Raw genomic sequence first — 27380 nt, 5'->3', positions numbered from 1 at the left:
TACTTTCACTTCATCGGCAAATTGAATTGCTCCAAAACTGTCCCTTGCCGTTTCCGGAGGGAGATAAAATGGTGATCGGAGCCTCTCTCTTTCAGCAAAGGTAATTTAGTACATTTTACTTACATCTGGGTAGAAATTGCATAATCTAGTTTACCCCGATCTAGTGTATAATTCAACGCTTATTTTTCCAATTGTTGGAGCTTCGGTTCGGCCATTAATGGCAGGCTTCTTCCCTGCCTGTCCAGAAGTATCCCTGGATTCAGCTAAGCGGACCGCCATCCCCTTGCGATCAACAGGCGCCTTTCCACCTTAGTCACATTTGGCTCTAACAAGCCTCCAGGATGGGCAGAAAACAGCTGATTTCCACAGATCTCTTCAGCTCCCTACGGATTTCAGCTGTCATTCACTCCGGTGGTAAACTGAAAGACAACTTAGCAAGTGTTCTCATTTACAACTGACCTCCACAGAGCTACTTGACCTGTTTTTGGAATTTTGACAGGCATGCATGCACGCACACATGCACAAACAATTTATGACCAGTTAAACATCCCACACAGTCATGTGATTGAGGTTTTCTATGTTTTTTTGCCAGTTTCCAACAATTCCTTCTGGTTTCTGGTTAAAAATGCTCATTGGGGAAAATGGACTTGTTTAACAACCACAGTGTTTGCTGGACCTCAATCAAGAGGCCAACAGCCCCAGGCCTGCCGGAAAAGCCAGGTTTTGATGGCTTTAAGGAAGGCCATGAGAGTGGGTAGAGTCCGGATCTCTGGGGGTAGCTCATTCCATAGGGCTGGATATAATAAATTTTACTGCTGCATTTTACTGCTGATTTTTTAAGTTATTTAGTGACATAATAAACTTTTACTACTGCATTTTACTGCTGACTTTTTAACTTATTTAGTGACATAATAAACTGATTGATTGATTCTGTAATTGATATCTTTATGCCATTTGATGCAACAAAATAAACTTTTACTACTACATTTTACTGTTTGTAATCGATATCCATTTGATGCAACAAAATAAACTTTTACTAGCATTCAAAAGCTAACCCTAACCCTAACCCCAAACCCTAATTTACTTAGCGATATAATAAACTTTTACTGCTGACTTTTTAACTTACTTATTGACATAATGAAATATCTAGTTAATTTTTTATATTTTTTATTACTAACATTCAAAAGCTTCAATATATCTTTTTGCCAAAATGAAATATCTGGTTAATTTTTTAGATTTTTTATTACTAGCATTCAAAAGCTTCAATATACCGCTTCAATTACTAGCATTCAAAAGCCTCAATATATCTTTATGCCAAAATGAAATATCTGGTTATTTTTTTAGATTTTTTATTACTAGCACTCAAAACCTTCAATATACCGCTTCAATATTCATTTCATTTTCATTTCATTTTCATTTTCATTTATTTGGGATTTATAGGCCGCCCTTTTCCCTGAGGGGACTCAGGGCGGCTTACATTCATAGGAAAAGGGGGGTGCAATACAGAGACATAAACAATATGTGAATAAAATAAACAGTAAAAACACAACTTTCATTCAACACTCAGCACTTGGGTGGGGCGAATTAGAAACTTATCCCCAGGCCTGACGGCATAGCCAGGTCTTAAGGGCTGTGCGGAAGGTCTGGACGGTAGTGAGGGTGCGAATCTCGATGGGGAGGTCGTTCCACAGGGTCGGAGCTGCTACTGAAAAGGCTCTCCTCCGCGTAGTCGCCAGTCGGCATTGACTGGCAGATGGGATTCGGAGGAGGCCCAATCTGTGCGATCTAATTGGTCGGAGGGAGGTAATCGGCAGGAGGCGGTCTCTCAAGTACTCAGATCCACTACCATGGAGGGCTTTATAGGTGGTAAGTAATACCCTGAAGCGCACCCGGAGATCAACAGGTAGCCAGTGCAGCTCGCGGAGGATAGGTGTTATGTGGGCGAACTGTGGTGCGCCCACTATCACTCGCGCGGCTGCATTCTGGACTAACTGCAGTCGCCGAATGCACTTCAAGGGCAGCCCCATGTAGAGCACATTGCAGTATTCCAGCCTAGAGATCACAAGGGCTCGAGTGACTGTTGCGAGGGCCTCCCGGTTCAGGTAGGGTCGCAACTGGCGGACCAGGCGAACCTGGGCAAATGCCCCCCTGGTCACAGCCGACAAATGATGGTCGAAAGTCAGCTGTGGGTCCAGGAGGACTCCCAAGTTGCGAACCCTGTCTGAGGGGTGTAAAATTTGACCCCCCAGCCTGAGCGATGGAACACTGGCCAAATTGTTGGGAGGGAAACACAACAGCCACTCGGTCTTGTCTGGGTTGAGTACCAGTTTGTTACCACTCATCCAGTTCTTAACGGCCTCAAGGCCCCGGTTCATCACGTCCACTGCTTCATTGAGTTGGCACGGGGCGGACAGATACAATTGAGTATCGTCCGCGTATTGATGGTATTTTATCCCGTGCCTCCGAATGATCTCGCCCAGCGGTTTCATGTATATGTTAAATAGTAGGGGGGATAAGACCGAACCCTGCGGCACCCCATATGTTAGGGGCCTCAGGGACGATCTCTGCCCCCCGACCAACACCGACTGCGACCTGTCCGAGAGGTAGGAGGAGAACCACTGCAAAACAGTGCCTCCCACCCCCACCTCCCGCAGTCGTCGCAGAAGGATACCATGGTCGATGGTATCGAAAGCCGCCGAGAGGTCAAGGAGAACCAGGATGGACGCATGGCCTCCATCTCTGGCTCTCCAGAGATCATCAGTCAATGCAACCAAAGCGGTTTCTGTGCTGTAACCAGGTCTGAAGCCGGACTGGAAGGGGTCAAGGTAACTAGCTTCCTCCAAGGACCGTTGAAGCTGGAAGACCACCACCTTCTCGACAACCTTCCCAACAAAGGGGAGGTTGGAGACTGGACGGTAATTGTTAAAAACGGCTGGATCCAAGGATGGTTTCTTCAGGAGGGGTCTCACCACCGCCATTTTAAGCACGGCGGGGAAGTGCCCCTCCCGAAGGGAGGTGGTCACGACCGCCTGGATCCAGCCACGTGTCACCTCGTTGCTGTTGGCAACCAGCCAGGAGGGACACGGGTCCAGTATACAGGTGGAGGCACTCACAGCTCGTATGGCCTTGTCCACATCCCCAGAGGCAACATCCTGAAACTCATCCCAGAGATGGTTTGCCAAGTAATCCCCTTGTGACTCGGCTGGATCTGCAGAGGTGGAGTCCAAGTCCGACCGAAACCGAGCAACTTTGTCCGCTAAGAACTGGTCATACTCCTCAGCCTTACCCTGTAGGGGCTCCCCCACGTCCCTCCTATTTAGGAGGGAGCGGGTAATCTTAAACAGGGCGGCTGGGCGGGACTCAGCGGACGCAACCAAGGTGGCAATATGTGTTCTTTTAGCTGCCCTCAATGCCCTGATGTATTCCTTGGTGCATGTTGTCAGAAGTGCTCGGTTCGATTCGGACTTATCGGATCTCCACAAGTGCTCTAGGCGTCTCCTCCGGCGCTTCTTCTCCCAGAGCTCCTCGGTGAACCAAGGAGGCCTCCGGGATCCGCCGACCCGGAGGGGCCGTAGTGGCGCAATCCGGTCAAGAGACTCCGATGCCGCCGAGTACCAGGCAGCAACCAGAGTCTCCGCCGAACTGTGGGCGAGAGTATCAGGAATAACCCCAAGCTCCGTCTGGAACCTCAAGGGGACCATAAGTCGCCTGGGGCGGAACCACCTGGTCGGTTCCTCCTCCCTATGGTGGGGGTTTGGCCTCCGGAAGTCAAGCCTCAGTAGGCAGTGGTCTGACCACGACAGGGGTATGATCTCATTACCCCTCAGACCAAGATCACAAATCCACTGCTCCGAGAGGAATACGAGGTCGAGCATGTGACCCGCTGAGTGGGTTGGGCCCCGAATTACCTGGGTCAAGCCCATGGCTGTCATGGAGGCCATGAACTCCTGCACTCCGTCAGAGTGTTCACCGAGCGAAGGCAAATTAAAGTCCCCCAGAACCATAAGCCTGGGGACCTCAATTGCCAGCTCGGCTACTGACTCGAGGAGCGAGGGGAGGGCTGCTGCAACGCAGTTGGGAGGCAGGTACGTTAGCAGCAGGCCCACTTGACCCTTGAGGTCCAACTTCACCAGCAGGGACTCACACCCGACAAGCTCCGGAGCAGGGATCCTACGAGGTGCTAAAGACTCCCGGATAACAATAGCCACACCGCCACCCCTTCCCTGGGCTCTCGGCTGATGATGCATCTGAAATCCTTCTGGGCACATCTCTACAAGGGGGACTCCTCCCTCTGGGCCCAGCCAGGTTTCAGTAATACATGCCAGGTCTGCCCTCTCGTCAAAGATTAAGTCCCGGACGAGGGGAGCCTTGTGAACAACAGACCTGGCATTTAGCAACAACAGCCTGAGACCAGGGTCCTGACTACTCGCGCCATCTGGCCTCGGAGTGGGACTCATAGGGCCGGAAGGAGGGATCTCTGTGATGTAGCGAGCCCTCCTTCCCCGGTAATGGCCAGCCCTAAAGTCCCCGCCATATCTGCCCCTCCCTGTTACGACCGCAATGCTCCGACCCACTCCCGTGGCAGTAGTCCCCCCAACCACCCCGGTGCCCCCCGCATTCCCCAGCAGGCCCTCCGAGTCAGGCATATTCATTCACTCACACAAGCAATCCCCACATTAAAGTTAAAACAGAAAAATACAACGATAATTGCAATAAAAGTGGGAGCATTCACTCGATTACAAGCATACACATACATATCCCATGCTAAAGCAGAAGGAAGGAGAGAAAAGAAAAGAAAGAATTTGTTTAAAAGAAGAAATAAGAATGCGCAGCTTTTAAATTAAGATTGCGAGTTCAAAGAGAGCCACATGGCTCTCAACAGATGGTTCTGCAGCTGATAGTAATGATGTTAAAGCAAAGGCTGAGTCACGGGGAAAAGCCGGGGGAAAGGAGCATCTGTGAGGGTTGCAATGATGGTAGTCACAATCACAATCACAGTCAGTCCCATAAGGTGGCCAGTCTCTACTGACACCCGAACCACGTCCACTAAAATAATCCTGGTTTACTAAAGAGACCGGGAGTTCAACAGGCCGGGCAATGTTGGTCAAAAGGTCCTGCGGGGGTTCAGTGCGAACACACAATGCTGCCATCATCTGTCCACCCGCAGCCCAGTCCCAGAGTCTTCTTTCTGGGGGTAAAACCACTCCAAGGAATTCCCAAAGGCTCACCACTAAGAGTAGATAGGGTGAAGAGATGGAGCAGGCGTTGGAATTGCCAGGAGACGCCGTCGCTGTTCTCAGGATGGAACTTGCTTCCTCAGTACTAAATGGCCGAGGCAACACGAGAACCACCGGAGTCCCCAAAGCCACTGGGGTCGTCAAGGTCTGTAAGGCCCAAGGGTGGTCTCCCCGGTTCCTCGTCCCCGCCGCAGGCAGACAGAGCAGGGAGGTGGGGCAGGCGATGAAGCCGCCAAAGAACGACGCCGCCGCCGCCACCGAGCTGAGGCTCCTCTCCTCGCCGCCGAACAGCTGAAACGGCCGAAACAGCACGGAGGCCGCCGGAGTCGCCAGAGTCCATGCGGTCCGCGGTCGCAAAGTCCGTACGGTCCGGGGGTGGTCCCGGGGGTGGTCCCGCGGTCGCAAGGTGTTCTCGCCGTAGGCAGACAAGGTAGGGAGGTGAAATGGGCGATGAAGCCGCCGAAGAACGCCGTCGTTGTTATTAGGCTGAGATTCCTCTCCTCGCTGCCGAGTGGCCAAACCAGCATGGAAGCCGCTAAAGGCACTGGAACTTTTGCGGCCCGGGGTTATTGCCAAAATGGTAACCCCTGCCGCTGGCTGATCTTTTTGGGCCCCCTGGATCTTAAGCATCCCGGGCGAGCCTCTCATATTAATTTTAAAGTTGTTGCTCGCGATTTTTTTTGGCATTTTCGTCGGATAGTTCACGACGAACGGAGCCTCGCAGCCATCTTGGTCTCGCACATCAGACTCTATGCTTGTTCAATATACTACTATAAACTTTTACTTTTTATCTTTATGCCAAAAATACTACTACATTTTACTGCTTACGTTTCTTCCTTTGTGGTTTCGTCGGCAAAAGCCTCAATATATCTTTATGCCAAAAATACTATTACATTTTACTACTTAAGTTTCTTCTTTCGTGATTTCGTCGGCGCACTTATATTGACGCAAAGTTGTGGATGCGCTAATGACGTCACGTTATTGTCACCACTTATTTGTCGTCACTATTTTGGCGAGCGGGCTTTTGTCGGGTCATCGTGTTTTCCCATCGTGGCAGGGCAGTGGGCCGCAATGCTTTCATGCTGCACTTGGCATTTGGAAGAGCAGGCTGAGGGGCTCTGTTGGGGCAGTCGGTGCCCAGCAGATCCCAGCTGAGGGGGCAAGGAGATCCCGGCTTACATGCAGGAGCGATGGTGCCTTTAGGCTTGCAGCTTTCTTGGCACCACTGCAAATCAGGCTGGGACAGTGCCCCCCAATGCCCAGCACCTTCAACCCACAGCAGAAGTGCAGTTTTCACCCTCCTCAGGCTCCTAGAAAGCCTCTGGAGCCTGGGGAGGGTGAAAAATGGGTCCATTAGGTGCCAAAAAAGTGGGGAGGATGGGGGTCACACACATAGAATTATGGGTGTGGGAACACCCGTGCTTTTGGCACTCAATTGCAAAAAGGTTAGCAATCACTGGTGTAGGGTCTGCTTGGGTTCTCCGTGGGGCAGGGTGGAGGAGTGTAGGGTTCCTTTTCGCTGAACAGCTCTGCCAAATCTATGTAATGTTTGAGGATGGGTGGCATATCTAGTGGCTGCTCAGGTATGCCATTTTGATGTGCTGCGGTTCCTCCTTGCTGTGATGATACTTTTCCTCTCCATTGCCACTGGTCTCTCCCCTTTCTGCCAGCATACAATGGGGCTCCATTTGGTTAACCAGGATAACCTCAATATCATAGCTTGTCATTTTTGGTGTCTCTACAAATTGGTTAGTGTCTTGGTGTTCTATTTCCAGGTGCATTGGTTCTGTTAGATACATGATCAGAGATGACCCCTACCAAAGACCCATCCACCTGCTTGAACTTCATAGGATGGTGTAGTCTCCTCAGTTGCAACCCCAGCTTCTGCACTGTTTGCAAGCTGATTAAGCACTGGGTGAGCCCTGAGTTTATGAGCGTTTCCACCTCTCCCCAGGCTCCCAATATGGGCACTACAATTTTCATAGGGACTGACAAGAGACTGATGCTTTCACTTACAATCTTGTTGTCATCCTCTTCATTTTCACTCTGATAGAGATTCAGCTGCTGCTCTTCCTTGGTCACAATTTCTTCCCCATCTCTGCTAAGGGAAGAGACCTCCACGATCTGGCACACAACATACAACTTCTCTCATCCCTTCTTTTGGAGAGTTTTCTGCTTGGGTAGAGTTGGGTCTTTTAAACCCACCTTGGGACCTAGTGCTGGACATACAGCCACTTGGTGGCCTTCCTGTCCATATCCGAAGCACAAACTGGATTCACACTTCGGGACCTCTGGAGGGCTGCTGTCAATGCACATGGTTGTCTCCTTCCCAATGGGTGCCGCTTCTGGCTCTTTTTTGATGGACTGTCGCTCCCCAAATGCCTCTTGTATTCCATTATATCAAGCTCCACCACCATTGTCAGTCAATACAGTCACAGATCCAGTTAGGTATTTCCCAAGATAAGCAGGTGTGGTACAGCTCCAGATTCAAGTAATCTTTAAAATAGAATATATTAGAAGAGACCTTGGAGGTCTTCTAGTCCAGCCCCCTGCTCAAGCAGGAGAACCTATACAATTTCAGATAAGTGACTGTCTAGTCCTTTTTTAAAAAATCTCCAATGATAGAGCATCCATGATTTCTGAAGGCAAGCTATTTCACTGTTAATTGATCTCACTCTTTAAAAAGTTTCCCCTTAATTCCAGGTTGCTTCTCTCTTTGATTAGTTTCTAATCATTGTTTCTTGTCCTACCCTCTGGTGCTTTGTAGAATAATTTGACTCCCTCTTCTTTGTGGCAGCCCCTCAAATACTGGAATACTCAGTTACTGTTTTTGAGCCAGATCTCACCGAATCTGTACTTGGGTGAAAATTTACACCCCTCAGACGGGGCTCACAACTTGGGAGTCCTCCTGGACCCACAGCTGACCTTAGAACATCATCTGTCAGCTGTGACCAGGGGGGCATTTGCCCAGGTTCGCCTGGTGCACCAGTTGCGTCCCTACCTGAACTGGGAGGCACTCGGAACAGTCACTCATGCCCTCGTGACCTCAAGACTGGACTACTGCAATGCGCTCTACATGGGCAGCCCTTGAAGAGTATTCAGAGACTTCAACTCGTCCAGAATGCAGACGCGTGAGCAATTGTGGGTGCACCTCGGTACACCCACGTTACACCTATCCTCCGCGAGCTGCACTGGCTACCGATCGGTCTCCGGATACGCTTCAAAGTGCTAGTCGTAACTTATGAAGCCCTTTATGGTATTGGACCTGGGTACCTGAGAGACCGCCTGCTGCCAATTACCTCCCAAAGACCCATTAGATCATACAGGGTCGGCCTCCTCCGGGTTCCGTCCACCAGCCAATGCCATCTGGCTACTACCCGGGGGAGGGCCTTCTCTGTGGCAGCTCCGGCCCTTTGGAACGAACTCCCCGCAGAGATTCGGACCCTCACCTCTTTCCAGGCCTTCCGGAAAGCCGTCAAAACCTGGCTGTGCTGGCAGGCCTGGGGTTGACGAGTTCCCCTCCCCTCTCGACCTGTATGGTTGTGTGATTCTTGGCTATTTTAACTGTTTGTATTGTGTTCTATGTTCCCTTTCCCCCCTTTGAGTTGTTTGCCACCCTGAGTCCCTCCCGGAGAAGGGCAGCATATAAATAAAACAAATCTAATCTAATCTAATCTATTTTTGATTTTTCCTGCCTAAATGTAAAACTTTGCTTTTCTCCACATTAAAATTCATTTCGTTGGATAGAGCCCATTTTTCAAGTTTGTCAAGATCTTTTTGGATCCTAAGCTTGTCTTCAGGTGTGTTGGCTATTCCTGCCAGTTTAGTATTATCTGCAAATTTCATGAGCGCCCCTTCTATTTCCTCATCTAAGTCATTTAGAGTACTGGGCCTAAGACAAGCCTTGTGGTACCCCACTGCTTACTTCTCTCCACATGGATATAGTACCATTAAGGACTACTTGTTGAGTACGATTTGTCAATAAGCTACAAATCCATCGGTTGGTGATGTTGGTAGACCAGCAGATGCTCCAGCCAGTACCTCAAGTTTCCCTGTAATCCTCTAGAACTCCTGAATGTACTATGTTACAGTCAATTCCCTTGTCTTTTGGTGTGCATCTCCGATTGCCTGCTGGACTTGAGTGTCATCCTCAATTCTGGCTCTGAGCTCTTGCAGGAAAGCATCAGCGTTCCCTAATTCCTGCTACTCTTCGTTGTGGAGCTCCGTCACCAAATCTACTGCTTCCCTCTCAATGTTAATGACAATGGCATTTACCATCATCACCTTCTTGGGGTAAGCCAGGGTATATCAGTCCAGAAAGTTAGTTTCTCAGGGCTGTCTGATGATTACGCATATGCAGGAATGGAAGATGGCTGCTCGAGCTGAACGCTCAGGCTTTGCAAAGAGTGAAAAACTCTCGAGTGAATTTCGAGTGACAGAGCTCCCAGGCTTTGGAAGGGAGGAGTCCCCCGTGAGAGACCATCTGTCGAGCAGGCCGGGGGGAGCGTTTGGTGGGAGGGGGTCGTTCTAAGCGGCCTCTGGACGATGTTTTGAGCGCTCTTGAATTTCCCTCACCCCCATGCTGGCTTGCGACGATAGCTTGGCTACTGACTCGAGGAGCGAGGGGAGGGCTGTTGCAACACTGTTGGGAGGTAGGTACGTTAACAGCAAGCCCACTTGACCCCCAAGGTCCAACTTCAACAACAAGGACTCACACCTCACAAGCTCTGGAACAGGGATCCTACGAGGAACTAATGACCTTCGGACGATGACGACCACTCCCCCACCCCTTTCCTGGGCTCGCGGCTGGTGGAGCACCTGAAATCCCTTTGGGCACATTTCAGTGAGGGGGACCCCTCCCTCCGGGCCCAGCCAGGTTTCAGTAATACATGCCAGGTCTGCCCCCTCGTCTACTATTAGGTCCCGGACGAGGGGAGCTTTATGAACCACAGACCTGGCATTTATAGCAACAACAGCCTGAGACCAGGGCCCTGATAATTCTTGCCATCTGGCCCTGGAGTGGAACTAACAGGGCCGGAAGGGGGGATCGCTGTGACGTAGCGGACCCTCCTTCCCCGGTAATGGCTAGCCCTGAAGTTCCCATCGTACCTGCCCCTCCCCATAATAACCGTAATGCTCCGGCCCACTCCCACAACCATAGACCCCATTTCCCCTCTCACGGCCTCTGCTCCTTCCGGCAGGCGATTTGAATCAGTCATATTAGGATGGGAGGTAGGCCTGGGCCCTATCGCACTCAGTGGAGGAGGTACCAGGTTATAATCCCAATCCTAACATATATACACAGCCACTCACCCAGACAGTCCCCACATAAGTCAATTAAAACACAAAAACTACAACAATAATGAGATTAAAAAAAAGTGGGCACAGACATCAAACAGACACACCACACGCACCACATTCATTAAAATTCGCGGAACACTGTGCTAGTGTGATATAAAAGCGATGGTATAAAGGAGGAGGGAGAGCTGCTCCGCTCCTCCCCCTTCCTCTAGGTCCCAGAAAGACACCCAAGGCCAAAGGTCCAAAAGTCGGTATTGTGCAGGGTGATTGTAGACGGAGGGGGTGTAGGTGTAGACGCCAAATGTTAGCAAGCAGCAATTTTCCAGTCTCACACCCACCAGATCAAGATGAAGATTAACACAATCACCTATAATGGGCCACGTGCAGGGGAATGCCTTGTCTTCCTCCTCTCCTGAGGATCTAAAAGGTCCAAAGTTTGGGGGTCCAAAGTCTGGGGGTGGCTTGAACAGATCGAGAAGGAGGAAGGGAGAGCGCCGATCTTTAAGACGCCAAGTCCTCACCCCTAAGGCTGCCATCCTCTATCGCTCCTGACCCTAACCCAACCCTAACCCTAATCCTCACTCTGACCCTAATCCAACCCTAACCCTGATCCTAACCCTGACCCTAGCCCTAACCCCAACCCTAACCCTACCCCCAACCCTAACCTCTATCAGTCCTTCCCACAGGCCGAGTGCACCATCAGATGGACGCTGCCCAAGTACCTATACCTATCTATAAACCTATCTATACCTATCTATACCTAACTATCTAGGGGCAGTGGCGGGTAGCAAGTGGTTGGAGGAGGACGGTTGTTACAGGCCAAAGCAGATGGTCGCAGGCCAAGGCGGTGGAGAGTCAATGCTGGGTAGGGAGATAGTAAAGGCTCCACAGCAACAAGGGGGGCAGAAGGGGCAATGTCCAGCACACAGACAGAATGAGGAGACAAGGCTGCAGTTGCAAGGAGGCAAGCAAGATGAAGAGGGGGGCGTCCAGGCCTCTCCCCTCTCCCATTCCCTGGGCTCCGAAACGCCAAACGTTGTAACTGCTGCTACCAGCAGCGCGGCGCCGCCATCTTCCTCTCTGCACCGAAGTATAGTCCGGGCCACCGAGATGGTCACGGCCAGAGACCATCTGTCGAGCAGGCCGGGGGGAGCGTTTGGTGGAAGGGGGTCGTTCTAAGCAGCCCGTGGGTGACATTTTGAGTGCTCCTGAATTTCCTTCACCCCCATGCTGGCTTGCGACGATAGCAGCGGCGTTTTGAAAAGGAGAAGGCAGGGGCAGAAGGAAGTGAGCTTATTGATTTGGGCCTATTGGACATCCAGACTCAGATTGTTAGACCTTTGGAGCTGGTGTTACTGGAGTGATGCCCTGAGGAGGAGTGGTGAGTGGACTAACCATGTTTGCCAGGACTGGGCGGTTGGCCTTTGCTGTTGCATCAGCCCTTCTAGGCCTCCCACCTCCCCCTCTTTCTATTTCTATTTACTATCTGCCATCTGCTGCTCTTCAAGAAGACCTTTTGCGACTGCACCCAGGGCTGGGCCGGCTGGGTCATCATCATGAGGTGGGGGGGACGAGACTGCGAACTTATCATCGATTTCAACAGGTGTCTATCCCCCCACACCCCTATAACCACTCCAGCAACTTCGGACTCTGGCCTTTCCCCCCCTTTTCTTCCTTGCATCTTTGGACCTACAAGAGGGAGAGAGGGACTGTGGAACTCTCCCTCCTTGTTTACTATCATTGGTTCCCGACCATGATTTCAACCCCATAGTCTGTTGTGTTGCGCGCATACGATGAGAGGAAGCGGCGAGAAGCAGGGAGGGCGCAGCCGTGATTTTAACCACCTTCTTGAACTGGTGTTTACATTCCCCCCCCCCCACTGGTTCAGCTTTGGCCACTCTCAGACTCTGGACCTCCTGCCCCACCCCTCCTCCCCTTTTGCATTTTACACTTTCCAAACCTACAAGGGAGGAGAGGGACTGGAAATCCCCCCCCCTCTCATATTAACACTAGCTTTGGCTCTGACCTACACAAATCTGCTGGGCGGAAACTAAGAACTGCGCAATTTTACCGGGATGAAGTATGTGTGTATGGTATGAATGATGATGAATGTGCCCACTTTTAATTTAAATTAATTAATTTTATATTATTATGTTGTAACTCTGTATTTTTAAACTGACTATTGTGGGGATTGCATGAGTGAGTGATCACTGTATGTATGAGAAGACTGGGAGTGCAACCTGGTGTCTCCTCCACTGAGTGCTGAAGCAGAAGTGGTAGGGGGCCCAGGCCTACCTCTCATCCTAGAATGAATGATATGAATGGCCTGCCAGGGAGAACGGAGACTACGGGAGGGGAAGTGGGGTCTACGGGTGCGGGGATGGGCTGGCACATTCCGGTCATTGTTGGAAGAGGCAGGTTTGATGGGAGCTATAGGGCTAGCCATTACTGGGAAAGGAGGGTTCGCTACGTCACAGCAATCCCTCCTTCCGGCCCTATTAGCTTCACTCCAGGACCAGATGGCGAGAGTTGTCAGGGCCCTGGTCTCAAGCTGCTGTTGCTAAATGCCAGGTCTGTGGTTCACAAAGCTCCCCTCATCCGGGACCTAATATTAGACGAGGGGGCAGACCTGGCATGTATTACTGAGACCTGGCTGGGCCATGAGGGAGGAGTCCCCCTCACTGAAATGTGCCCAGAAGGGTTTCAGGTGCTACATCAGCCGCGACACCAGAGAAAGGGGTGGGGGAGTGGCAGTCATCATCCGAGAGTCCCTAGTTCCTCATAGGATCCCTGCTCCGGAGATTGTCGGGTGTGAGTCCCTTCTGGTGAAGTTGGACCTTGGGGGTCAAATGGGTTTGTTGCTAACATACCTACCTCCCAACAGTGTTGCAACAGCCCTGCCTGTTCTCCTCGAGTCAGTAGCCGAGCTGGCGGTTGAGTTCCCCAGGCTTGTAGTGCTGGGGGATTTCAACCTGCCATCACTCAGTGAACGCTCTGATGGAGCACAGGAGTTCATGGCTTCCATGACAGCCATGGACTTGACCCAGGTAATTCAGGTTCCACTCATTCAGCAGGGCACACGCTCGACCTTGTATTTCTCTCGGAGCAGTGGAGACGTGATCTAGATTTGAAGGGCATTAAGATCTTGCCCTTGTCATGGTCAGATCACTTCCTACTGAGGCTCGACTTTCGGAAACCAATCCCCCACTGTAGGGAGGAGGAACCGATTAGGTGGTTCCGCCCCAGGCGCCTGATGGACCCCATGGGATTTCAGACGGCACTTGGGGAGATAGCTGACTCTCTGGCCCACAGTTCGGCAGAGTCCTTAGTCGCTGCTTGGAATATAGTGGCGGCGGGGGCTCTAAACCAGCTCTGCCTCTCCGTGGCAGTGGATCCAGGAGGGCTCCTTGGTTCACTGAGGAACTCCGGGAGATGAAGTGCCAAAAGAGACGCCTGGAGCGACGTTGGAGGGCTAGTAACTCCGAATCCGACCGAACACAATTAAGAGCCTTTATTAGGACTTATCTAGTGGCGATACGGGCGGCAAAATGTGCACACCTCTCTTCTGGAGGGATCCTTCCCACATTCTCTAAAGGATGCAGTGGTGAGACCCCTCCTCAAGAAACCATCCCTGGATCTAGCCATTTTAAACAACTATCACCCAGTCTCCAACCTCCCGTTCGTAGGGAAGGTTGTCGAGAAGGTGGTGGCCTTTCAACTCCGGCGGACCTTGGATGAAGCAGATTATCTGGATCCCTTTCAGTCAGGTTTCAGGCCTGGTTACGGCACAGAAACTGCTTTGGTCGCGCTGATCGACGATCTCCGGTGGGCCAGGGATAGAGGACATTCCTCTATCCTAGTGCTCCTTGAACTCTCAGCGGCCTTCGATACCATCGACCAAGGTATCCTTCTGTGACAGTTACGGGAGATGGGAGTGGGAGGCACCGTCTTAAGGTGGTTCTTCTCCTACCTCTCGGACAGGTCGCACTCGGTGTTGGTTGGAGGACAGAGGTCGACCCTTAGACCCCTCAACTATGGGGTGCCACAGGGTTTGATCCTGTCCCCCCTCCTATTTAACATCTGCATGAAGCCGCTGGGTGAGATCATAAACCGGCACAGGATTAAATATCATCAATACGCAGACGATACTCAATTGTATCTGTCCGCCCCGTGCCAACTCAGCGAAGCAGTGGAAGTGATGTGCCAGTGCCTGGAGGCTGTCAGGGTCTGGATGGGAGTGAACAAGCTTGCACTCAATCCAGACAAGACCGAGTGGCTATTGATGCTGCCTCCCAAGGTTAGTCCAGACATTCCATCTCTTAGCCTGGGGGGTGAAATTATACACCCCTCAGAGAGGGCCCGCAATTTGGGTATCCTCCTGGACCTACAGCTGACGTTAGAGCACCATCTGTCGGCTATGACCAGGGGGGCTTTCGCCCAGGTTCGCCTGGTGCACCAGTTGCGGCCCTACCTGCACCGGGAGGCACTTCGAATAGTCACTCATGCCCTCATCACCTCAAGACTGGATTACTGTAATGCACTCTACATGGGGCTGCCCCTGAAGAGTGCTCAAAGACTACAGTTGGTCCAGAACACAGCCGCGCGAGTGATATGGGGTGTATCTAGATACACCCATATTACACCTATCCTCCGCGAGCTGCACTGGCTTCCTATTGGTCTCCGGATGTGCTTCAAGGTGCTAGTCGTTACTTTTAAAGCCCTTCATGGTTTAGGACCTGGCTATCTGAGAGACCGCCTCCTGCCATTTACCTCCCAACAACCAATAAGATCGCACAGGTTGGGCCTCCTCTGGGTGCCGTCAGCCGGACAATGCCGGCTGGCGACTCCCCGGGGGAGGGCCTTCTCTGTTGCTGCGCAGGCCCTGTGGAACGATCTACCTGCAGAAATCCGGACCCTTACCACTCTCCCAGCCTTCCGTAAAGACCTGGCTGTTCCGGCAGGCCTGGGGCTGTTGACTGATATCCAGCTCCGCTTAGATGGAATGGGTGACATGAATTTTAATACTGTATTTTTATTTATTTTTTTCTCTATTTTTTAAAATTAAATGTTTCTTGTCTTTTGTGATCCACCCAGAGTCCCTATGGAAGTGGGCGACATACAAATTCTAATAAACTTGAAACTTGCTGTCAAATATATCTTTCATCAGCGGAGGATTCACGGGTGGGGAGAACCCCAGTGCTGTGATAGCTGACTGGTGGCACATGCAGGCAGATTGTTGGCTCAGTGCAGTCTTGCAGCTCCTCGTCCTGGGCAAGAATTGGGCAAAGGCAGGGCACCTTGCTGAGTATCAGCAGCCCCAACGGTGGCCACTGGACTTGGCCCCAGATGCAACAAGGGTGACAGGGCTGGCAGGGCCACTTCAGCCAATGACTCTATATTTCACCCCTGTTCCTCTCCACATACTTTCAGGCTGAAGAACTTCTCTCTCAGCTCCTTCATTGAGTGGCTGCAGCAGGCTATCAGGTATCTCCAATTCCTCCCATTCTGCCGCCCCCTTCGCTCTCCACCTTGGTACTTGAGCAAATGACATTCTAGAGAAATCAATGGGAACTCATTCAGTGCCCTCCACTAGATTTCTTCCTCTGTCTGATAGAGGTCCCCAGTTGCCATGGCCAAATCACTCAACTTTCTCCACTTGGGCGTTGCCATCTTCTACATTCCGAAATCTGCCTGAGCCATCCCCAGAACTTCCTTTATCGAGCCTATTCTGAGCTTCACCACCAGTTTCCCTTTGCGCTTCATCTCAGCAATCTCCCCTCACAGCTCATCCAGAGGTGACCAAACAGGCTATCATGGCTCAGGGCCCCCACAATTTTGGTTTGTTAGTTAGATTTTGGTAGAGCTAGCTTAATGTCAACTGATGAACACAACCAAGTAAGCAGTATCAAAACGATCCAATTTCTTTATGCAAAACTTTATTGATTACATCATTTTGGCACAGATTGAAAGCAAAACCATTTCTATTTAATTACCATGGTTTTCGCAAAGAATAATTCCTTCCCATTAGTGCAGGACGCGTTGTTCAATTGGGTATTGTTACAGAAACTTGTCCAAGTCTTCCTCAACCATCCTATGGGACGATTACTTGTTGCCTAGAATTGGTATTCCAAATCTAATCTTCCCTTCCCCATTGGTTCTGTGACAAGCTAAAATGGCTGCATCAGCTTAATCACATTTTGGAGTGCAAAGTAGGAATGTAATTTGAGTAAATCTCTCAAAATTGACCCTCCCTAATTATTTGTAACATAAAGGCAGGGTGAAGACCTTGTGATCTTTTGAAAATACGGGCCAAGAAAAGCTCTGCAAATAGGCTGAAAAAACCTGAAAAAAACCCTACAAAATGGGCAGAAAAAAGCCTCAAAATGGGCCAAGAAAAGCCTCAAAAATGGGCCAAAGAAGCCTCAAAAATGACTATGGACTGGGGTGCCAAGGGGAGGGGAATGAATCATGGCTGAGAAAAGCCTCGAAAACAGGCCAAAAAAAGCCTCAAACAGGCCAAAAAGCCTCAAAAATGGGCCAAAAAAAACAAAAAAAAACCAACCATTTGAACTCCCATTACTATTGGTACAACCATTGATTTCTTTCTCCACAATTGCCTTGAAGTGCACCCGGAGACCAACAGGTAGCCAGCGCAGCTCACGGAGGATCGGTGTTATGTGGGCGAACCGTGGTGCGCCCACGATCACTCGCGCGGCCGCATTCTGGACTAGCTGAAGTCTCCGGATGCTCTTCAAGGGCAGCCCCATGTAGAGCACATTGCAGTATTCCAGCCTAGAGATCACAAGGGCTCGAGTGACTGTTGTGAGGGCCTTCTTGTTCAGGTAGGGCCGCAACTGGCGCATCAGGCGAACCTGAGCAAATGCCCCCCTGGTCACAGCTGACAAATGATGGTCGAAACTCAGCTGTGGGTCCAGGAGGACTCCCAAGTTGCGGACCCTGTCTGAGGGGTATAAATTTTGTCCCCCCAGCCTGATTGATGGAACATTAGCCAAATTATTGGGAGGAAAACACAACAGCCACTCGGTCTTTTCCGGGTTGAGTACCAGTTTGTTAGCTCTCATCCAGTCTTTGACAGCCTCAAGGCCTCGGTTCATCACTTCCACCGCTTCATTTTGTTAGAATTCAAATCCAGAGCAATTTACATATTTCATTTTCTTTTAAAGTTCTTGCTTGCAGGCAAATGATATTTCTTGCAGAACTTTCAATGCACCATTTACCATGTCATTATTTGTAATCAATCTGTGCAATCTTGTTACAAAAGTTAATCAAGTGGTCCACTGTTTCTTCAACTTCTTTGGAAAGGTGGCACATCCTCTGTTGCTGTTCTCTCAATTTTAACTTTATATGTGTTTGTTCTTAAGGCTTAGTCTTGTGGTGTTACAATTATCTCCTTAGTCTCTTTCTTTATCTTTCCTTTCTTAGCTGTTACATAACTTGTTACTATTTACTTGGTCTGCTAATTTGTTAATATAGTGAGCATGTAATATTTTGCCTTGTCATACATCTTTCTTTCATGTATTTTCTCTTGACATTTAGTCTTCCTTGGAGGCCACTTTGGTCTTTCCACGACTCAATAAGCCTTCATGGTATACTAGTTTCAATGGGTCTTCTTTACTGTCCTTCAGATATTTTTTCAATGCCCTTTTTTCCTCTTTAACTGTCCAATATACCTGCTACATTTCATGCCCATTTACTTTTCTTGATAAGTAGAGTCTGCTCACGCTGCTGTGAGAATGAAGGACATACTTCACTGTCATTATTTTTTTGGTTTTCCTTTCTAGAGCTCTTAGTTCTGCTTGACTCCAGTCCAGTCTTCCAGCTAGGTATCTAAAGATTGGAATTTGCCAAGTATTAATTGCCTGGATAGTATTTCTCCAGAGTTTGGACTTTAAGATCTTTTTCATTCTATTGATGTATCACTTCTAAACTTTTTCAGTGTGCTTGTTGTTGTCAGCTTGAAGAATGCCCAAGTATTTGCAGTTACTGTTTTCACCCAGTCTTTTGATGTCATTTCCATAGGTACCTTGATTCCTTAAGTTTTCATCAGTTTTCCCTGTTTGATATGGAGCACAGCACATTTATCCAGTCCATGTCCACTCCAATTTCTTGGTTACATATATGGACAGAGATAAGCAGGGATTTGATTTCAGATAGTACTTTTCCATACAGCTTCAGTTTGTTCATGTACAGGAGATAGGATTGCTTGGGAAATGTTTTTTACTTTTGATAACCATGCCCAGACACTGTTCAATACTTGTTGACCAAGGAATCAATGCAATGACAAATGCAATGATGATAGTGAGTCTTCTTGAAAGATTCTTTTTGATATTAACCTCTCCAATGTATCACCACTGACCAGTACCTGTGTCTTCCACTGTGCCATTGATCTTTCCACAAAGCATCTGATGTTTCTATTGTCTACTGTTCTTTTTAGGTATTTGATTTGCAGTCAGGGTAGGGAGTCTACCATTCTTGGCAGTAACTGTTTTAATAATGATACACTAGAATATGTTTAAAATATAATTAGTATTCAGCTCTCCTTAGATAGCCACAAAAGTGATTGCTTATTAGATTTATTTGAATTGTGAATATGACAATGAAGTATAGAAGCATCCACACTGACTTCTTAAAATTGGGATCTCTGAAAAAAACTATAGTGAATAGCCAACCAGCAGACATTTCATAAAAATGTAGTATACCCTTGATCACAAAAAGGTTCCTTGTGTCTGTTTTAGATATATGCATGGACTAGATATATGCATGACAAACTCATCAATCACTCTGACTTATAGAGCCTCCTTTATAAAAGGGTTATGCTGTTGAATCATGGTTGCTACCTTTATGACCTTACTGTGGATTTCTTAGACAGCTCTAAGAATGTTCTGTGAAAGATCAGATGGCTCTACAGTCTGCCGATGGGACTCTTTTTTAAAGTAATTCATGGTTGAGATACAAAATTGAAATATACCTATTGCAAAAGAATACCAGCCAGTTTTCTTTTAATTACTTTAGCTGTATCCTTTGAAACACCCAGGGTGCAAACACATTTGTAAAAGGAGACTGGTTCTCTCAGATTATTTTGTTGTAAATGTTACAGCAGTTAAACTATTCCATCAGTTTACAGTATACATAAATGTTTACACAAGTCCTGAACAATAAAATATTTTCTCATCAGTATTCCAGCTTGAAAAGAATGATGCATTGTCAAAGTTTATGAGACTTCTGAGTAGCAATCCTATATACAAGATGAAACAAAATAATTGCAGATCGTCTGGAAAGTAATTTAAACAAATTACTGTTTCATGATAAACAACAAGGAAGAGTGTCTGTGTGTGTGTGTGTGTGTGTGTGTGTGTGTGTGTGTGTGTGTCACACATATACTGAGTTTCCCCAAAAATAAGAATGTTGAATGTTAAATGTTGATTTTATTGATATGCCGCCCTTTTCCCCTGAAGGGGACTCAGGGCGGCTCACAACTCAAACCAGGGAAGGGGGGATACAGACAAAATTAAAAACGACACAAAACAATACATGGTTTAAAACACACAGCAGTCATAACATTTGAGACGGGGGCAACGGTTCTTTAGCCCCAGGCCTGTCAGAACAGCCAGGTTTTAAGGGCTTTGCGGAAGGCCTGGAGGGTGGTGAGGGTTCGAATCTCCACGGGGAGTTCGTTCCAGAGGGTCGGAGCAGCCACAGAGAAGGCTCTCCTCCGGGTAGTCGCCAGTCGACACTGGCCGGCGGATGGAATTCGGAAGAGGCCTAATCTGTGGGATCTAATCGGTCTAGTGGAGGTAATTGGCAGCAGGCGGTCTCTCAAGTACCCAGGTCCAATACCATGAAGGGCTTTATAAGTGGCGACTAGCGCCTTGAAGCGTATCCGGAGACCAATAGGCAGCCAGTGCACCTCGCGGAGGATAGGTGCTACGTGGTGAACCGAGGTGCACCCACAATCGCTCACGCGGCTGAATTCTGGACAAGCTGGAGTCGCCAAATGCTCTTCAAGGGCTGCCCTATGTAGAGCACGTTGCAGTGGTCCAGTCTAGAGGTCACAAGGGCGCGAGTGACTGTTGTGAGGGCCTCCCGGTTCAGGTAGGGACGCAACTGGTGCACCAGGCGAACCTGGGCAAATGCCCCCCTGGTCACAGCTGACAAGTGATGTTCAAAAGTCAGCTGTGGGTCCAGGAGGACTCCCAAATTGCGAACCCTGTCTGAGGGGCATACTGTTTGACCCCCCAGCCTGAGAGATGGAACACTTGGCCAATTAGTAGGAGGGAAACACACCAGCCACTCGGTCTTATCTGGATTGAGAACAAGCTTGTTAACCCCCATCCAGTCCCTAACAGCCTCGAGGCCCTGGCACATCACGTCAACCGCTTCACTGAGTTGGCACAGGGCGGACAGATACAGCTGCGTATCGTCCGCGTACTGATGGTATTTTATCCCGTGCCGTCGAATGATCTCACCCAGCGGCTTCATGTAGATATTAAACAGGAGGGGGGACAGGACCGAACCCTCCGGCACCCCATAATTCAGGGGCCTAGGGGTCGATCTCTGCCCTCCGACCAACACCGACTGCGACCTGTCCGAGAGGTAAGAGGAGAACCACTGTAGGACAGTGCCTCCCACCCCCACCTCCCGCAGTCGTCGCAGAAGGATACCATGGTCGATGGTATCGAAAGCCAGTGAGAGGTCAAGGAGCACTAGGACGGAGGCATAACCTCCATCCCTGGCTCTCCAGAGATCATCGATCAATGCGACCAAAGCGGTTTCCGTGCTGTAGCCAGGCCTAAATCCCGACTGGAAGGGATCCAGATAATCGGTTTCCTCCAAGGACCGCCGGAGCTGAAAGGCTACCACCTTCTCAACAACCTTTCCCACAAAGGGGAGGTTGGAGACTGGATGATAGTTGTTTAAGATGGCTGGATCCAAAGATGGCTTCTTCAGAAGGGGTCTCACCACTGCCGCCTTTAGAGCGGGGGGAAAGAACCCCTCCCGAAGGGAGGCGGTAACAACCGCCTGGATCCAGCCCCGTGTCACCTCCCTGCTGTTAGCGACCAGCCAGGAAGGGCACGGGTCCAGTACACATGTGGAGGCACTTACAGTTCCCAAGACCTCCCCCCAAAATAAGACCTAGTGAACGAGTGGGCGTGGCCCAGTACACGAGGCAGCCCGTCCCTTTCCTGGTCATCTCATGGAAGCTCGGCAATTACAGCCCGAGGATCAGCTGAGCCAGCGAGGGCCAGGCAACTCAGCTCAGATCTCTGGAGCATCTCCCCAGCCACCGGCTTGGCAGGGCCCCATTTGTCAGCAGTTGCGCTGCCCTGCACGGGCTTCATGGCAGCTCTGCAACAGAATGGAGGAGGGAAATCACCCTTTCCTCCTTTGCACCCCAAAACCCCATCTTCCATGGCCCCAGAGCCCCCTGCATCCCTCTCACTGGAGCAAGACGTGACATTCAATATATCGGTATACCCATGGAGGCCCCACATCCCAGGATTGCAAGGCTGAGGCCTTCAAATGGAGCATTTTGGGGATGTGTGTCTGTCCTGCGATCCCAAATAAAGAACAATCAGTAGGAAAGGGGGAGAAATTTTCCCACGGAGGGAAGGAGGAAGTTTGTTCTGAAGCTATGGCAGAGAGTAGCACTGGGAGGTGGAATGTCGCAATGCAACAACAAACCTTGTATGGTCCTGCTCCAAGAGGCTATGCTGGTTTGTCAAACCTTAGGCAATGTAGCCGCACTTCAACGCGCCCCATGTGTTTGCTCAGTAGAGATTTGGGGGCTACCCGGCCGGCTGAGTGTGCATAAAATGCCGAGCTGGAGACCAGGTTTGGGGATCGCCCACGGAGAAGCCGGGCCTTGAGACGTCACCCTAAGCAGGCACCGAGCTGGAGGATGGGGGAGTCTCAGTCCCCTGACCCGGTTGCCCTCCACCATTTTTCATTAAATGTCTGTGTTTGTGTGTGAGACAGAAAGAAAAATGGCAGCAAGGAAACCAGTGGTGGGTTACGACCGGTATGCCCCAATACGGGTATACCAGTGCCTGCCGGGACTGGTGCCTACCAGTTGCCATTTTGGTACAGTGCTCCGGAGTGCCCACCCACCTGCCCACGCTCCCTATCGATATTTGAGGTTTCTGGGGCTTACACGCATGCAGTGTACGGCGCCTGCACAATACTCCACCGAGCAGCTGGAGCGTCACGAAGGCATCACAGAGCATCTCTGACAGTAAGTACGCATGCGCGCGCTGCAATAGGATCCGGAACCCACTACTGGAGGAAACCCTTTCAAACAGCATTGCCTGAAATTCTTGATACTCCCCTCTGCTGTTTCTCTTTCTCACACACAAATTTAAAGGGAGAGGCTGCTCTTTGCTTCTACGGTATCGTAAGCACACACTTCCCACAATCTTCCAGAATTGCCTGCAATTCTCTACTGTGAGAAGCTGCACGTTGTGAGGAACGAACAAACGAAGCAAGGCAGAGGGGGGAGAGATAAGGTACTGTACTACTGCACAGCTGCCCCACACCCCCCCCCGAACTGACTTGAGGGCCCTTCAGCCAAGCCACCCATGCCAAACACTCATCCCTCCCCAGGACAGCAACAGCCTTGTTTGTTTGTTTTTTACCATAGTTCCAGAGACTACTTTTGCTGTTTCTTTACCTATCGGTACTTGATTTACCGCTCCATTGTGTTTCTCATCATTGTGTGCAGGGAAACAAGTTTGTGGGACTACCATAAAAAAAAACTTCTTGCAAGAAGTTGAAATAGATTGAATTTTTTTTCCAATAAGTTTTTTCATTTTTCATTTCATATATGTGTGTGTATTTGTGTCTGTGTGTTTGATGTAAAACATTAAAAATGAATAAGTTTATAAGCTAACTATACTGACCTGTCTGTACGTTCCTTCTAACAAGGTGTCCAGATGTTGAAGTGGAGCTGGACTTTTATCTTTAAACCTTGTCAGTAAACGCCGTTCAATAGCTCTAAATTGTATAGCTCTTTCAGCTAATAGTTGCTCATATTTCACAGCATTCAAACGCAGCTATAATTAAAGAAGTTTTTCAAAGAGTGAATTAATGGTATTCTAGAACACAAAATATATGGTGCTACATTTACTGCAAAAATCCAATTATTGCTTTTACATGGTGATTATGAAAGCTTAAAATTATGCACACATCATGAAGTCTATTAACGGATTAAATGAATTCTAGTTATCACTGAAACTAAAAATAATTGTTGACATAATACAAAATAATGTTATGGTTTTCATAGCAGTAGCAGATTACAAGATACCATTCTAGTCTTCCTTGAATAACCATTACATTTTAAAATATTTAAAGTATTGTACAATATCTTTACAAAGAGAAAGCTAAATATTAAAACTCACCACATAAAAGTTCTTATTTTTTCAGAAGTAAGCAAACGTATTTGGGACTTACTCCCAAAAACGTATTTAATATTAAAAAGTTTTCTATAATTAATTTGCCATTTAGCAATTCAAAAGTTATTTTATCAAGTATTTTGGTATGCATTCTTGCTCCCAAAGATCATTTCAACAGGAAAACAAAAACAAGTAGCAAATTCTTAGAAAACCACAGCATTATTTGTAATAAGTCTGAAATAATTCTAATAAAAATTAGAAGTAATTATAACAACTGAAGAAAACATAATCATTGATAGCCATAAGTCACCTGAATTTATTAGCATACCTCAAAATGGTGGTCAATTATGTCAAAATAGTCTTGTAAAGGGATTGGACCAGAAAAAGTACATACAAAATCTTTGCAATTTTGCCTCCTGAAGTGTTGCTCAAGACGAAGAGTGAGTTCTTTTGTAATTAGCCAAATGTCTTCTAATTGATCACTTTGAATTCTGTAACGCTCTTCAAAATAAAATAAAAAACAAAAATTATTTGCACTTCAGCTGTAAGTAGTATAAATTATCAAAGCAGTGTTTTATCGATCCAACAAATATTGTATATTGAATATCTTAATTGTTATCCTTACCTGCATAACCCTTTTCTCACAACTGCTTCATATTTCACTGAAATTCTAATTTATAATAATTTTGGGACATGAATGTATTAATAAAAATGTATTCAATTCATAGCTATAATTAAAAACATGAAAACTTGAAATAATGGGCTATTGAATTCAATTGGATGCTGAACTATAAGCATTAAAATATACTGTTGTTTATAATCAATTTGTACTGATCTTCCTAGGTTTGAGAGGGCCAACTAAATGGTGCAAATGGCTTGATTGGAAGTGGCAGTACTATACCAACAATCTGGAATAGCTCAGAAAAGTGGCAAAACAAAGTCTATTCCAGTGATGGGTAACTTTTTTGTTGAGGCATACCAAAAGTGAGAGAAGCTGTGGGGGTTACATAAGTGCGTGTCCACATCCATAATGCAATGCTAGCAAAACAAGCTAAATGCAAAAAGCAAAACAAAACAAAAGGAGAAATGATTCTCCTTTTTGAGGAGAGAGGGAAAGAGGAAAGAAAAAGAAAAAAGGAAAGATGGGAAAAGAGCTAGAAAAAAAAAAGAGAAAGGAAGAAGAAATGAGAATGAAGAGAAAAGAAAAAAGAGAAGGAAGGAAGGAAGGAAGGAAGGAGATTGTAATGAGAGGGAGTGAGGGTCTGAGAGAAGTCCTGCCTTAGCACTTGGCCACCACAGGTGCCCCTGACATGAGTGATGCCTATCTGGCCATGCCCATCCTGGCCACACACCTCCAAGTCCCCCAAAGATAAGGTGAACAGATGTCCCGATGTTGGCAGGAGAGTCACGATTTATAACAATTTGTCCCATGTCCCGGGGCGTTTTTAAAAAGTCCCGATTTTCTGGCTTCATGTTGAAAGCCCAGTGGATTTGCTTAAGAAATCCTAACCGGGGCAAGACAAAAGACACTCTGTCTAAACCCTCTCTATGTCTCAGTACTTTCATTGAAGATAAAACGTTAAAGCAAGAAAACGGACCCCCCCCCCACCCATTTTACTTACTTTTATAAGATGACCCAGTACCATAGAGCTCCAGGAAATACTTGGCTAGAGAAGTTGCGAGTGTTCCTTCCTGGATTTTCCAGAGGGGAGGGGCACGGAGGTTGGAGGTTGGCTCGTGTGGAAAAAATGGTGGCAAAGTTTCTTTGAAAAATATTTCCCTGACTAATTTCAGCATTTTAATTTGCTCAGTTCTTTGTATTAACATCTACATCATTCTGGATTGATTTGGAATGCCTGCCTGCTGGTAAGTGTGCTGGGTTTTTTTTTCTTTTATTTTTTTAATGTATTTTAAAATAATATTTTATTTATTGTGCATAGGATTTTTTTTAAATAGTTTTATTCTGTGTGGATTCTTTTTTTAAATTGTCTTAAACTATTTAAAAAAAGATTCTATCCAAAATAAATTGAAGTGAAACCATTTTTAAAAATTCTATGCACAATACTTTGAAATATATTGTGCATAGAATTTTTAAAAATAGTTTTACTTCAATTTATTCTGTGTGGAATAGTTTGAAATGTTTTACTTCAATTTATTCTGTGTGGATTCTTTTTTTAAATTTTCTTAGACTATTTAAAAAAAGATTCTATCCAAAATACAAAATACCAGCTGCAGTTATTCACTTAAGAACTGTGGCAAGAAAGGTGGTATAGTGACCAAAGTTACAATGGCATTGAAAAAAGTGACTGATGACCATTTTTCACACTTAGCAACCATTTTCACACTTAGCGAACGTTGCAGCATCCTCATGGTCACGTGATCAAAATTTTGAGATTTGGCAACAGTTTATTTATATTTGTAAATTGTAGTTACTGTATATACTCGAGTATAAGCCTAGTTTTTCAGCCCACTTTTTGGGCTGAAAAAAGCCGCCTCGGCTTATACTCGAGTCAGTGAAAAATTTGCCTGAAATGGAGGAGAAAAAGGGGCGGGGCCATGCCGCTGGGTGACACTCGTGAATGGCCCAGTGCCCCTGTGAGTTTCCCCTCCCTCTGTGTCAGTTTGCCGCGCAGCGCGCACCGCACCATCCCCCCTCCTCACCTTCTAATGTAATGCAGGGCTGTCTTACGATTCCCCTTCCTCCCCCTCCTGCCGCTCTGCAACGATGTCCCACCTCCTCCTTGTTATGGCAAGCAGCCACATAGCGATGTCCCACCTCCTCTGGTACAGTGATCCAATGATCGGAATCACTGTGCCGTGTGTCATAGGAGGCGGGACATCGCTCCCGCGGCTGCACGGGACATCATCATCACAGCGGGACATCAGCATCATGAGGTGAGTGAAGTATTTCATTGAATACACCGCTAGTTTACTGTTTTTCTTTGAAATAAATATTCAAAAACATTATTGGTATCTATTTTTATTTTTGAAATTTACCGGTAGCTGCTGCATTTCCCACCCTAGGCTTATACTCGAGTCAATAACTTTTCCAGTTTTTTGTGGTAAAATTAGGTGCCTCGGCTTATATTCGGGTCGGCCTATACTCGAGTATATACGGTATGTTTATTTATATTTGTAAATTGTAGTTATGTTGAAATAAAAAAAATATTACAATACTATTTTTTTGTTGTATGAAAATTTTTGTTGCTCCATATAAAATTTTAATAAAGCCCCCCCCCCCCCCCCGGTCAAACGTGTCCCTCTTTACCAATCTGAAAATCTGGTCATCTTACCCAAAGACAAACGCAGCCCTAATACCGAAACCATTTTTGTATTGAATTTTTATTTATTTATTTATTTGAATTTATTTTATTGATCAGCAAAAAAAAACAAAAAAAAAACAAAAATGGTTTTGGCCTGGAAGGCTCCTAGG

At 47.6% G+C, this 27380-nt stretch overlaps 1 protein-coding gene across 5 annotated transcripts in view; it reads right to left on the bottom strand.

Moving 5' to 3' along the window:
* Nucleotides 1-27380, bottom strand: part of BBS9 (Bardet-Biedl syndrome 9) — a 347201-nt gene that overhangs the window by 184344 nt on the left and 135477 nt on the right. For all 5 annotated transcript variants that reach the window (XM_032234710.1, XM_032234712.1, XM_032234713.1 and 2 more), the window contains 2 exons: nt 24276-24448; nt 23456-23608 (listed from right to left, as the gene is read on the bottom strand). In XM_032234710.1, the coding sequence (XP_032090601.1) occupies nt 23456-23608; nt 24276-24448 (326 nt within the window). The remainder of the gene's footprint in view (nt 1-23455; nt 23609-24275; nt 24449-27380) is intronic.

Source organism: Thamnophis elegans, chromosome Z (assembly GCF_009769535.1).
Source record: "Thamnophis elegans isolate rThaEle1 chromosome Z, rThaEle1.pri, whole genome shotgun sequence".
Classification (NCBI taxonomy): domain Eukaryota; kingdom Metazoa; phylum Chordata; class Lepidosauria; order Squamata; family Colubridae; genus Thamnophis; species Thamnophis elegans.
Note: the sequence above shows the minus strand (reverse complement) of the source record. Positions and strands in the feature narration are given on the sequence as shown.